Source organism: Myotis lucifugus, unplaced genomic scaffold, assembly GCF_000147115.1.
Source record: "Myotis lucifugus unplaced genomic scaffold, Myoluc2.0 scaffold_403, whole genome shotgun sequence".
Lineage (NCBI taxonomy): Eukaryota > Metazoa > Chordata > Mammalia > Chiroptera > Vespertilionidae > Myotis > Myotis lucifugus.
Genome location: NW_005871451.1, coordinates 30,234 through 42,266, shown reverse-complemented (window position 1 = coordinate 42,266; position 12,033 = coordinate 30,234). Strand labels below are relative to the sequence as shown.

At 37.5% G+C, this 12,033-nt stretch overlaps 1 protein-coding gene across 2 annotated transcripts; it reads right to left on the bottom strand.

The window, feature by feature from the left end:
- On the bottom strand, positions 1–11,880 carry MTERF3 (mitochondrial transcription termination factor 3). 2 transcript variants are annotated; one of them, XM_014467566.2, is made up of 9 exons: positions 11,667–11,880; positions 11,538–11,565; positions 10,139–10,481; positions 8,732–8,884; positions 4,540–4,729; positions 3,334–3,481; positions 2,707–2,778; positions 1,548–1,709; positions 1–273 (listed from the first exon to the last, which is right to left on the bottom strand). In XM_014467566.2, exons 3-9 carry the CDS (start codon positions 10,464–10,466, stop codon positions 79–81), a joined length of 1,248 nt encoding a protein of 415 aa, XP_014323052.1. In that variant the 5' UTR covers positions 10,467–10,481; positions 11,538–11,565; positions 11,667–11,880; the 3' UTR covers positions 1–78. The 2 variants fall into 2 exon arrangements, with proteins under 2 accessions (XP_014323052.1, XP_014323053.1); XM_014467567.2 differs by lacking the exon at positions 11,538–11,565 and having other exon boundaries at positions 11,667–11,699.
- Positions 11,881–12,033: the final 153 nt, after the last annotated feature.

The window sequence follows — 12,033 nt, the reverse complement described above, 5'->3', positions numbered from 1 at the left end:
GGCATTTCTTTTGAAGTATATTAATTTATTAATACACACTTTTATTTTACATGATTACATTTTAACATTCATCAAAAACTAAAGAGTTTTTAAGAATTTTTCAAAGTCCTGTACTGAGGCTTTGGCAAGATCTTCACAAAATATTTCATCAGGCACTGATACCAATTTGTCCAAAGAGATGTAGTTAGCTTTTGCTGGATCATACTGGGCTCTTCCTAAATAGGCCAGAAATAAATGTCTTTCTTGGACTTTAAACAACCTTGCATTAAATACCTACAAAAGAAAAAGAGTTTTAAAAAATTATGCACTGAAAGATGAACTATTAAAATGTTTATATGGCTAAAAATGTTAACAGGCTAACAAATGTGAAGTATTGACCACATGCTCAGTAAACCTGATAAATGCCCAAGGTTTATAGCTTCCACTAAGAAATTATGATTAAAAAGGGACTCAAAACTTACAAACAGAACAATTATAAAAAAAATTAAGGGCTACATTGTAGTCAAAGAACACTGACTAATCAATCCAGAGACAGGAAAATTTCATTCTGTTAATGATCCATTAAAATTATCAGGGAGTAAAAAAAAAAACCAAACCTGGCCTGAGAATTACTGATTCCCTGTTCCCTGATGTGGACTCCAGCTCTGCCTCAGAGAAGTGCAGAGGGAGTGGGGAGACAAAGTTTTATGGAATCCTGAATATAACCAGAAGTGTACCAATCTTTCCTTAGCGAGATATTTCCTCATGTCATTATCCTTTACCATCCACCATCCTGCTCTGAAATGACAAATTAACCATACCTATTAAGTTATAATTGTTTCCCATGTTAATCAATCATAAAACTGCTGTGCCAACAATAACTGCTATTTGCTTCAGACAATTAGTTTCACACCAGAATTATAAATGTATCTGTCAAAAATTTAGTCTATATCAGTTTCCTCACAGCCTATTGTCAGTTAATGTATTTTTCCATTGATAAGTTTTGTTTTGTTTTCCCAGCATTACCACCCAGACCACTAGGAGCCTAAGAGTCCCAATACGGTTGCAACAGTTCTACGACTGGGGTTTCAAGAATCTAGAGTTTGGGGTGACTCAAATCTATGTGTGTATGTTTTTATTTTTAAATGTATTTTTATTGATTTCAGAGAGAAAGTGAGAGGGAGAGAGAAAAAGAAACATCAATGATGAGAGAGAATCACTGATTGGCTGCCTCCTGCACACTCCACAGTGGGGATGGAGCCCGAAACCTGGGTGTGTGCCCTTGACTGGAATTGAACCCAGGACCCTTCAATCCCCAGGCTTATGCTCTATCCACTGAGCCAAATCAGCTAGGGCTCAAAGTGCTTTTTGAGCCTTTGCTCCAAAGTGTTATCTTGATAAAAAGATGGGCAAAAGAAATATGACTTTCACACAACCCTCAGCACCAGACTGCATTTGGTCCAGTTCCTTCACAAACAGCAAGGCATTGTCACAAGCGAGCAGCATTATGCTGGAGAGCGGCGGCAGACAGAGGGCAAGGACGGCTCTCACGGAGCTGTGTGCATTACCTGCGGGAACCTGACAATGATGTGGTGGGGGATGCTCATCACATTGTGCACAAAATCAAAAGTCTCCGTAAGTTTCCTTTTATTCGCAGTTAACATCTTTGGGATTTTGGTGATCATATGTTGAATTTCGTTATGTTTAAAACCTAGTTCAAGACGATAAACCTAAAAGAAAGTAGAGTTGCTATAAATCATGAATAGAAAGTTATCTTGGTATATGCTAGAGGACACATTGATTCTTTTAATATTTAAAATAAGGACAGTAAGTTCTGGAGACAGCTATGCCAATGCCCTCATGAGATCGTAGCTTCCTACTTCTGGGGTAACTGGAATTTCAAATCCCTCTCCTGAGAATGAGCTACTCACAGCATGGGCGGATCCCAAAGGAGCTCTCATCATTATGCGACAGAATGATGGTGGCTTGGGAGACCTGGTCAGGTTGTTGTTTTGGGCCCTACCATACAGCAGTAAGATTTTCAAAGTGCTTTTTGAGCCTTTGCTCCCAAGTGTTATCTGAAACATTATATGTCAAAATTCCAGACAGAGATGAAAAAACTACACACCCAAACGTGGGTTCGGTTTTCTATGTGCAGCTTGAGCGCCCCCACCAGTCCCCGGCTTGTATCACTCCGCACTCTCTCCCCACTAGACTGGAAGCTCTATGAGATCAGGGCCTCCCCCCAGCACAGTGTGGGGGCAGGTGCTCAACAACTTTTACAACTGAATATAAAACACTGTGAGCGCCTCAGAAAACACTGTGAGGCCTTAGGTAATAATCCTATATAACAAAAGGGTAATATGCAAATTAACCATCAATCCATCACAAAAAGATGATGGCACCCAGTCCTCTCAGCCCCGCCAGAGTCCCCCAGTCGGGGTGGGGGGGGGGGGGTGGGAGGGGGCAGCTGCTGAGAGTGGGCAGTGTGACACCTCAGCATGCTTGCTTTGTTACTCATGTAACACCTGGTGAACATGTGAAAATATCATCACCTAAAACAAATAGCTTGCTAGATATTTATCATTTCCTATTTTCATCTTTTTTGAAAGAACCTCATTTATAACATAAATGAGGTTAAGATGACAATAGGAAAATCTATCCTATTCAGAGGACTTAACACTTCAAGAAAGAAGCTGATTTTTCAAAAGCTTAAAATCATCCTACCTTCATATTTTCTTTCACGGGCTCCAGACTTCCAGTTAGTAGCCTTGGGAGACGAACTACCAGATCTCTAGTCTGCAGTTATAAAACAGTCTATCATTACTATATGTGCAACTAGTTTGGGAAGCCTAAGCAATCAAGAAAATACAAAACTAAAAATTCTAAAATGACCCTCAGAAAAGGGCTAAGAACCCCATAAATACATAAATGTAAAACTGTTTGAGGAAAAAAACATACTAAAAACAAAACTTAAGGTAACAATTTGATGGAATATTGTAAAATAATAGAGCTACATGTTTAAGCTAGCAGGTTTCTTCATTCATAGCTGTTAGAAATATGAGATTTAACAATTACTAAATATAGCTGACATGGAAATATAAAAATTCTCCTCCCACGTTTTTAAATATATTTTTATTGATTTCAGATAGGAAGGGAGAGGGAGAGTGAGATAGAAACATCAATGATGAAAGATAATCATTGATCGGCTGCCTCCTGCACACCCCCTACTGGGGATCGAGCCCGCAACCGGGCATGTGCCCTTGACCGGAATTGAACCTGGGACCCTTCAGTCTGCAGACCAATGCTCTAGCCACTGAGCCAAACCAGCAAGGGCTCTCCCCTTTGCTTTACCTTTTTCACACTAAGTTCAAGTTCTTTCTGAAAAAATCCCAGTCTGTTATCCAGTCTTTCCACTGAAAAATTCAGCAAAAATGGCGCCTTCCTGACCATCTGTGTGATGTCTGCCTTACTGAAATTTTTTGACTGTAGATAAGCCACTCTAAAGAAACACAAATACACATACATGATAAACATCTACTAGCGATGCTACTTTCCAAAATAATTACTGTTTTTAAAAAGACTTCCATACCCCCCAAGAGAAAATAAAATAATAAAAAAATCCCATCTATAATAATAAAAGTGTAATATGCTAATTAGACCGGACAGCCGAATGACCTTCTGTTTGTCCTTCCAGACGACCTTCTGTTTGTCCTTCCGGATAAAGCCAGGGCTGTGAGGGCTGAGTTCCTTGCACGAATTTCGTGCATTGGGCCTCTAAGTCTACAATAATGGCCTAAATATGGTTAAATCAGGCAACCATCCAGCTCTAGAATGGTCCCCATTTATACTTAAAAGCAGAAAATAATTAACTTTTTAGTTAATCTGACTTATTTTGTTAGTTGGTAGAAAAAAAAAAGAAATGGATTCTGTTTAAGAATTTTTTTGGTCTAAGAATAGAAAATACACAAATTAAGAAAATAGATTCAGAATTCTTTTTACAAAGAAAGACTCAAGTATGAGATGAAATTTATTTTAGTATCTCAGAGAAACTGAAAGGAATTTTAGTGCATTTACTAAGTATGTATTTTCATAATTAATTTTTACTGTAGTTTTTCGATATGTATTTTGTTAACAATGAAGACATTTCCTGCTAAATTTCTGGAAACCAAAATAAGGTAGTGAAATATAGAAAGTCTGACTATAAAATAACAGTATTGATTTTTAAAAATCTATAAACAGAGTAAAAGTCAGTGTTATTACTATAGTAAATGTCTAAAATATATCAGGACATTATCTTGTTTAATTCTTACCAGGAAAAAAAAAACCCCACACAAACCTTGTGAACCAGATAAAATTTCCATATTACATTTGAAAACACATAGATCCAGAGAAATTAAATAACTTACAAAACTACCAGCTACTTAATGGCAAATTGAGATTTCAACTAAGTTCTATGCCTCCCTTTAACACTTACAATATTTCTATACCATGTATCAGACATATATTTCCTTTAGAATCACTTCGTGGGTTATGTGGGAATCATTCTAAAAACCCTACCTGGTCTTAAGATTTTCAAGGTCTTCCGAGAAAATAGCATAATTTTTCGTCAGGAATGCTCCCAGTTGGCTATCCTCTATCCCCAGATCTTTAAGGAACAGGAGTACTTGGTTAATGTCTTTTTCGAAATCCAGTCTCAGAAGGAGATTGGCTGCTTCTGGGTGTTTCTCTATCTTGGATAAGTCCACTCCTGTAATAAATACAAACATTGAAGAGAACTGCTTAACTCAGTCATAAAACTTCAGACACAGACGTTTAAGAAATTAGTGATGGGAAATCAACAACCTATCCAAAGGAGAACTGAGAAAGGCCAACAGAAACTTGAAAGTATTTTCAACTGAATTGGTTGCAGAAATAAAAATGAAAACACAGCATTTATTTCAAAGTCATATATAGAGGAAAACAGTGTATTTGGGGCTAAATTACCACTCCTAGGTGATCTAAGTAAACCACACAAGGACAGGAGAGAAAGAGTAAAAAGGAGCAATATCAAGGTGTTATTTCAAATCATTCTTTGGTTATGGATATAATTAGGTGTCAGCATTAATTAGGCAGAGAATCAAAGTAACCAGTAATTCAAAATTCTCATTAAAACCGAGCACTTGATTCTCTCATTTTTTTCCTTTTACATGATTTAAAAAAATAAACATGAGTAGGAAAGGCCTATTCCTTACTTTAGAATAAACATTTAAGGATAATGTAAAACCCTAATTTTAGATTCAAATGTCATATTCATTAACATATTTCATCAGGTTAAAAATAACTCAAACTGATTTATAGATGCAACTTTGCAGTCTAAAATATAAAAGCAATGAAATAAAAACATTCTTTCTTTAATGGTATCTACAAATAGAAAAATTATTATTTGATATTTTTAGATCCATATTCTAAACTCAAATTTCTGGGTATTAATCAGGTATTGACATAAGATGGTTGAAAGCAGAAAAAGACTATAGATACACACACAGAATGAAGACCAGAAAAAGAGCCAGGATGAATTAAAAATCTGGCCTACAGTAACAGTGGCATTCAAATCAAAAGGGGAAAACTATTCAGTAGAATACAATGGGACCACTTGGAAAAAATTAAGAATTCCTTCTATATCTGATTCGAAAATTAATTTCATGTAGATATAAACCTAAAGTATACCAACTTTAAAATTACTAAAAGAAAACACAGAATTTAAAAAATAATATTAAGTTTGACTACAAAAAAGTACAAAACCTATGTATAGCTTTCTGTATGGTAATATTTGCATAGAAAAAGGTTGATAATGAGGGTTACCTTTGGAAAAGTGGAACTGACAATGTAGAGGGGTTAAGAGCTCTTTTGTAATATTTGCACTTTTAACAACTCGATACAATTTTTTTGCAATTTAAAATATTAAGTTAAAAAATGAAATTTTTGAATGGACAAATAAATTAGAAACCAGTTTCAAAAATCTGCAAAATGGGGGAAGGGATGCTTTAAAAATAACATAAAGGGTTCAGACTTCAATTTAACTAAATATTACAGCTTACATGTGCTAAAGTGCCTTGCTCAGCATGAGCTGTCACATCCTGACTGTGCTGAAACAAAAATCCTGAAAAGCTGCTTTTTCCCAGCAAACGGAGAACTGAATCTCATCAGGAGGGCACACTGCTGTCAGCATAAATCATGGGCTTACAATTTCATTAACTTGAAAAATAGTCATGAATGCCTACTATGGACCAGGCCCTTCCGGTAGGTTCTGGGGATATATAAAACGAATAATAAAGAATGATTCTAACTTCTAGGTGACCACAGTCTAAGTTGGCTTTATCCCATCATTTCAGTAACTACAAACATTACTGCTGTTTGGTTAGTGTTACACATATTTATTTACTGTATCTCTCAGGGTCTGGCAGGCAAAAGAAATTGCCCTAGAAAGTTCAAATGAAAACAACTTTAAAGGAGAGACTCTAGACCAGCCGTGGGCAAACTACGGCCCGCGGGCTGGATCTGGCCCGTTTGAAATGAATAAAACTAAAAAAAAAAAAAAGATCGTACCCTTTTATGTAATGATGTTTACTTTGAGTTTATATTAGTTCACACAAACACTCCATCCATGCTTTTGTTCCGGCCCTCCGGTCCAGTTTAAGAACCCATTGTGGCCCTCGAGTCAAAAAGTTTGCCCACCCCTGCTCTAGACAGTGGTGTGAGCACAATTAAGAGAACAAATGAGGGCACCCCTAGAGCTAAAGACACAGGTAAAGTATTACCCAAACCAAAGGGAGCTGGAAGCAATTAAGAAAGGGTTTCTCAGTAGGAGCTGTTGTCATGGAGGAGACAGTTACATGACGCAGAGCAGGGAGGGAACAGGAAAAAAATACTCCTACCTGCCTCCCTCTCCGCCAGCAGGTGCCTCCCACTGGGCTCAAGCAGCCCAGAAGTCAGCTGGCAAAGGAACCCTAGTGCACAGACGTTAGCCTCCGGGGATGGAGAACAGGGAGAGAAAGGCAGAAAACAGATCTGGGAAGCAAACAGAGAAGTAGATCGCTAGGTCCTCAGAAATACTGTCTGACAAGGCAGTCATGGTTCCTCTACAATACTGTCATTTAAGTTAACTCTTAGGTGTGCACCTGAAGTATCAGCACATATTCTACAGCTCTAGGTGTACTGTAAGTTATTTGAAGGTAGGGACCCTGTTATTTTATCTTGTCTTACCCAGAGCACCGATCACAAGGCTGAGAAAGCTGTTCTAAGAGGAAGGACACTGGCTCCCCTGCTTGCGGCAGAAGTCATCTTTCTCTCCCCTTTGAACCCACACATCGCTTTATTTGTGTCCCTCGTATGGGACTTACCACTTTCATCCTTGCATTCTAGCTATTCGTATGTATATATTTAGGTGCTTGTGAATTCGTGAAGCTTCTTGAGAACATGGCCATTCCCTATACATTTAGGCACTTGCCCAAGGACATGAGTAAACAATCGCAATGTTATTAGTGCTAGGATCGAAGCAAGGAGGGGGTGAGCCCAGAGAAAGGCCACTCTGTTTGGAAGGTCAGAGAAGATATTTCAGAAGTTACATGAACTTGAATTAAGTTCTCCAGTTGCCCAAGATGACCAACCAAAGGAAGGGTGGCAAGCAGTGAAGCTAAAAAGGCCAGTGGGGGGACCAGGAAGAACTTTGAAGCCATGGGAAAGCTTTAAAGGATTTCAAGTAGGTTATGACAGTCGGATTTGCATTTTAGACAGAGCACTAACCTTAGAGAGATTATCAGGGCAATATTGCTGATGAGAAGACTATCAAGTTAGGAAGCTCCTAAATTTTCAGTGAAAAGTGAGGACCTAAACTAGATGGATCTGAGATAATCCCTTACTTACCTTCCTCTCAATCCTCCAGGAGAAAGAAGATTCATCATCTGGGAAAATCAAGTAAGAGAAGTGCCAGACCCATAGACGATGGAAAAAGCAGAAGGCGGCAGTAAGGTGCTAGACTGAAAACAAGAGGACTAAGTAAGAGCTCGCAGACCCCTGGGGTGCCTTCAACTACCCAAATCCAAGCACATCCTATGTCAAGAGCTCAGATACTTATGGAGCAGTCCTAGAGAACCCATCACATCCAGGGGGAAGGTCGGGGTAGTGGGGAAATGGAACAAATACATCATCTTAGGGTTAACTGTAGGAAAAACTGTCCTGAGAGGCCACTGGAAGGTGTGGGAAAATGTGGCCCGAGGAACAAAGAAAACTAATAAAAAACAAGACAAGTATTACTCATGGAAAAATGAAAAGTTTTACAGGAAGGAAAATAATCATAATACACTTCCTGGAGAGCAGTGAGGAATATTTATGGTCATTATGTAAGCACTGACTAAAGACTCATCTAAAACTTGTTACTATAACTATATTGGGAGAATTGACGAGAACGGGGGAACATGTGTGTGTATATATGAGATCAACTGATGTCTGAAACGAATGAGCCAAACAGCAGCACTGGACCAGTAAGTAACTACAAAAACATTTAGGGTTAAATACCCACAGAAAGAGCTACAGAAGTGGACCCTCTGGGGAAGGGGATGCCATGTCAGGAAGGATGAAGCGGGAGTACAGTTTTCACTAGAAGCCATCCACACAGTCTGACTTTTGCTCATGTGTATATACTACTGTGATAAATTATAAACGCTGGATTTAAACCAAGTAAAAAGAAATGAAGAGTACACTCAAGACTTACCTAGAAGCACTAACTTCTGCAGAGTCTCAGAATGATCCACATAGTCTCGAAGTGTGAATGAATCGGGGGGCAAAGGAGGGTCTGCAATAATCCGAACAGCCTCCTGCTCAGAAACTGGCTGCAAAGGAGACAATGGAGGCACATCGTCCAGGCCTGTGAAGACAGCCATATGGAAAGAGAGAAGCAAGTCAGCTCTCCAATCTGTACACTTCAAACTGTTTCTACAACCACCACCTGCATTCTAGCTATTCTTATGTGTGTATTTAAATGCCTGGCTTCCCTAGTTGGCTTATTTATAAATCTTGGGATCACTGCAAGATTAAACATCTAAGAAGTACAAATATTTTCTACCTTCTGATAGGAAAGGTTAAGATCATTCAGAAATCAATTACTCTTCCTCCAAGATAAGAAATTTCTTGGTAAATTTCTATTCCATAAAGATGAGTCCTTCCCCTTTCCTTCACTTCTAATCAACAGTTAAGTGACTCTCTCTAGTCTTAAACAATTATGGAAGATACTGGAAACTATAACCTACCTAAGAAATAAGGACTGATTTTTTTTTTTTGCCTCTAACCACCACTTTCTAATTTCTTATAGCCAGTCTCTCCTCCTGGCCTCCCAAATCTCCTCCCCTTATTGTCTTTCATATTCTACTTAACCTAATATCTCATTTGCAGTGAAATATTCTTGCATAGAAACATTCCTAGACTAGGAATAGCAGGAGGGAGAAGACTGACTAAAGAGTGACACAAGGGAGCTTTCGGGGATGATATAACTGTTGTATTGGTTGAGTGTGGTAGTCATTACATAACTAAATGCTTATGTTAAAATTCATAGAACTAGCCCTAACCGGTTCGGCTCAGTGGATAGAGCGTCGGCCTGCGGACTCAAGGGTCCCAGGTTCGATTCCGGTCAAGGGCATGTACCTTGGTTGTGGGCACATCCCCAGTAGGGGGCGTGCAGGAGGCAGCTGATTGATGTTTCTCTCTCATCGATGTTTCTAACTCTCTATCCCTCTCCCTTCTTCTCTGTAAAAAAATCAATAAAATATATTTTAAAAAAATTTATATAAAAAAAATCATAGAACTATATACCCAAAAAGGATACATTTTTATTGATATAAATCATACCCTAATAAACCTAATTACCTGAAAAAAATTTTCGGATCTAAATAAAGTATGTAGAAAGCAAATGCTGTATATAGAGCTATAAAGTAATTTTATACATATTAGCCTACAAACATTTTATCTTAGTAAAATAGAGGCAAAGTAGAAGTAAATAGAACTGGCAATGTTATTTTTCTTGCCTGGTACGAAATATGACTTGCAATAGGCTAAGACTATAAACAGGTAGCTTATTCAATCTACTAGTGGGGCAAAAGGAACTTTTCTGAAAGTTCAGAATTACCTTCTAGAGACAGCTCAGAATCAAAGATGGGTATCTTTTGTGACTGCTCATTCACGGAAGGAAGCATAGTGCTTTGGGCAGAATTAATCTCTTGCCCACTTGATTTGGTAAACTGGGAACTATTATTCCATTTGGAGGAAGTCCTGTAAGTCTTAAATCCCCACTGGAGAAAGCAATTGTCAGAGGACACCTGAGGCTGAGCAGAAAGTCCATGCAACCATGTTTGTCCTGGTCTCTGAAAATGGTTTCTGAGTTGTGCAGCAGTAATTAAGCTGCTCCGTTTAATTGAGATGAACCACCTGGGTATCTGTTGGGCCGACAGGGCCATTTTTCTTAAAGTGGCCTGCAAAGGATATATGAATAACCATTAAAAAAAATAGAAACGTACTTTATTTAAATGTTTAAAACAATATTCAAACAACCAAAAGATAAACTGGAAACTATTTTTTCAAATTAAAGGGTCTTTAATAACTTTAGATGAATAAAGTAGTCAGATGTTTCTTAAACACAAGTAAAAAACAAGGCATTCTCATTTCCAAACCAAAAGACAGGATCTAATAAAGTTATGCTTTACAATTTAAAAACAAAAAACAAAATCACTGGTGTAAGAAAAATATTTAAAACAAAAAATCTGTAAACATTCAAATTACAGCTGAACCCAACAATCCCTGTTAATTTAATAATTTAAAGGAAGTAAAGTGATGCAATTTAAGTGTTCTTGAAATTTGGTTTGTAGGACATTTAAGAAACAGATTGCTCATCAAGACAACACTGAATTATTCAAATGTATTTTATGTATATATAGCTGACCCTTGAACACCATGGGAGTTAAGGGTACCATGCCCCACCATCTGTAGTCACAAATCCAGGTATTGCTTTGACTTTTTCAAAACTTAACTACTAACAGCCGACTATTGAACAGAAGAAGCCTTATCAATAACATAATGAGTTGATAAACAAACATTTAGTATGCTATATGTACTATGTACTGTATCTACAATAAAGTAAACTAGACAAATGAAAATATTAAGAAATCATAAGGAAGAAAAAATATCTACAGGACTGTATCAATATTGTAAGTTTACTTGATAAACTGACAGTACCTACATATCAACACTGTCTTATATGATACAAAACACTGTAGATGTTATACGTATTACTAACACTAGACATGAAAGATAAAAAGATAACGTGAAAAAGAAATTTGCATTAACAATAAAGAAGCACCAATACAATTGCTTCATGGTTATCAAGGTGCCTCATGTAATTGATATGATTGTTTTGATATAACCTATACACTAAAAAGAAATGGTTATAAAATTTTCAGGGCATACAATATGATTCATATTCATAATATAGTGTTGAAAACATTGTTACATTCTTGAAAATAACCACTTACCAATGATAGTATGCAGTTTCTACAAGTACTGGAGGAGAGACACTATGGTAATGTAATTCTTTGAAAGCAATGTTATAAAACAGTAAGAAAACTAACACATTATTTAATTTTAAATTAAATACCATCCACCTTATGGCTATGTAAGGCTAGGCTATTCACTTCCCTACAAGTCTCACAAATGATGTTCTAATCTACACGATGAATACTTTGTCTTAAATGAATCATTACTACCTAGAAGGTTGCTTCTTGCTTCATCCTCAGGACTAAACACTGTTGCTTATTTCAGACACAGCTGTTACTCAAAAGGGAATTGAACAAAATCAGTTTTGTCAAATTCTGTTTGTAGAAAAAAAAAAAAAGAAAGCCTAAAAGTCAAACTCTCTAGCCAGTGTGGCTCAGTGGTGAGCTTCCGCAGACAGACAGACACTACACTTCCCCGCCTCCTGCAAAGCGGGCTAATGAGCGTGGTCTGGGTCCCATCCAACCACGGGCAGAA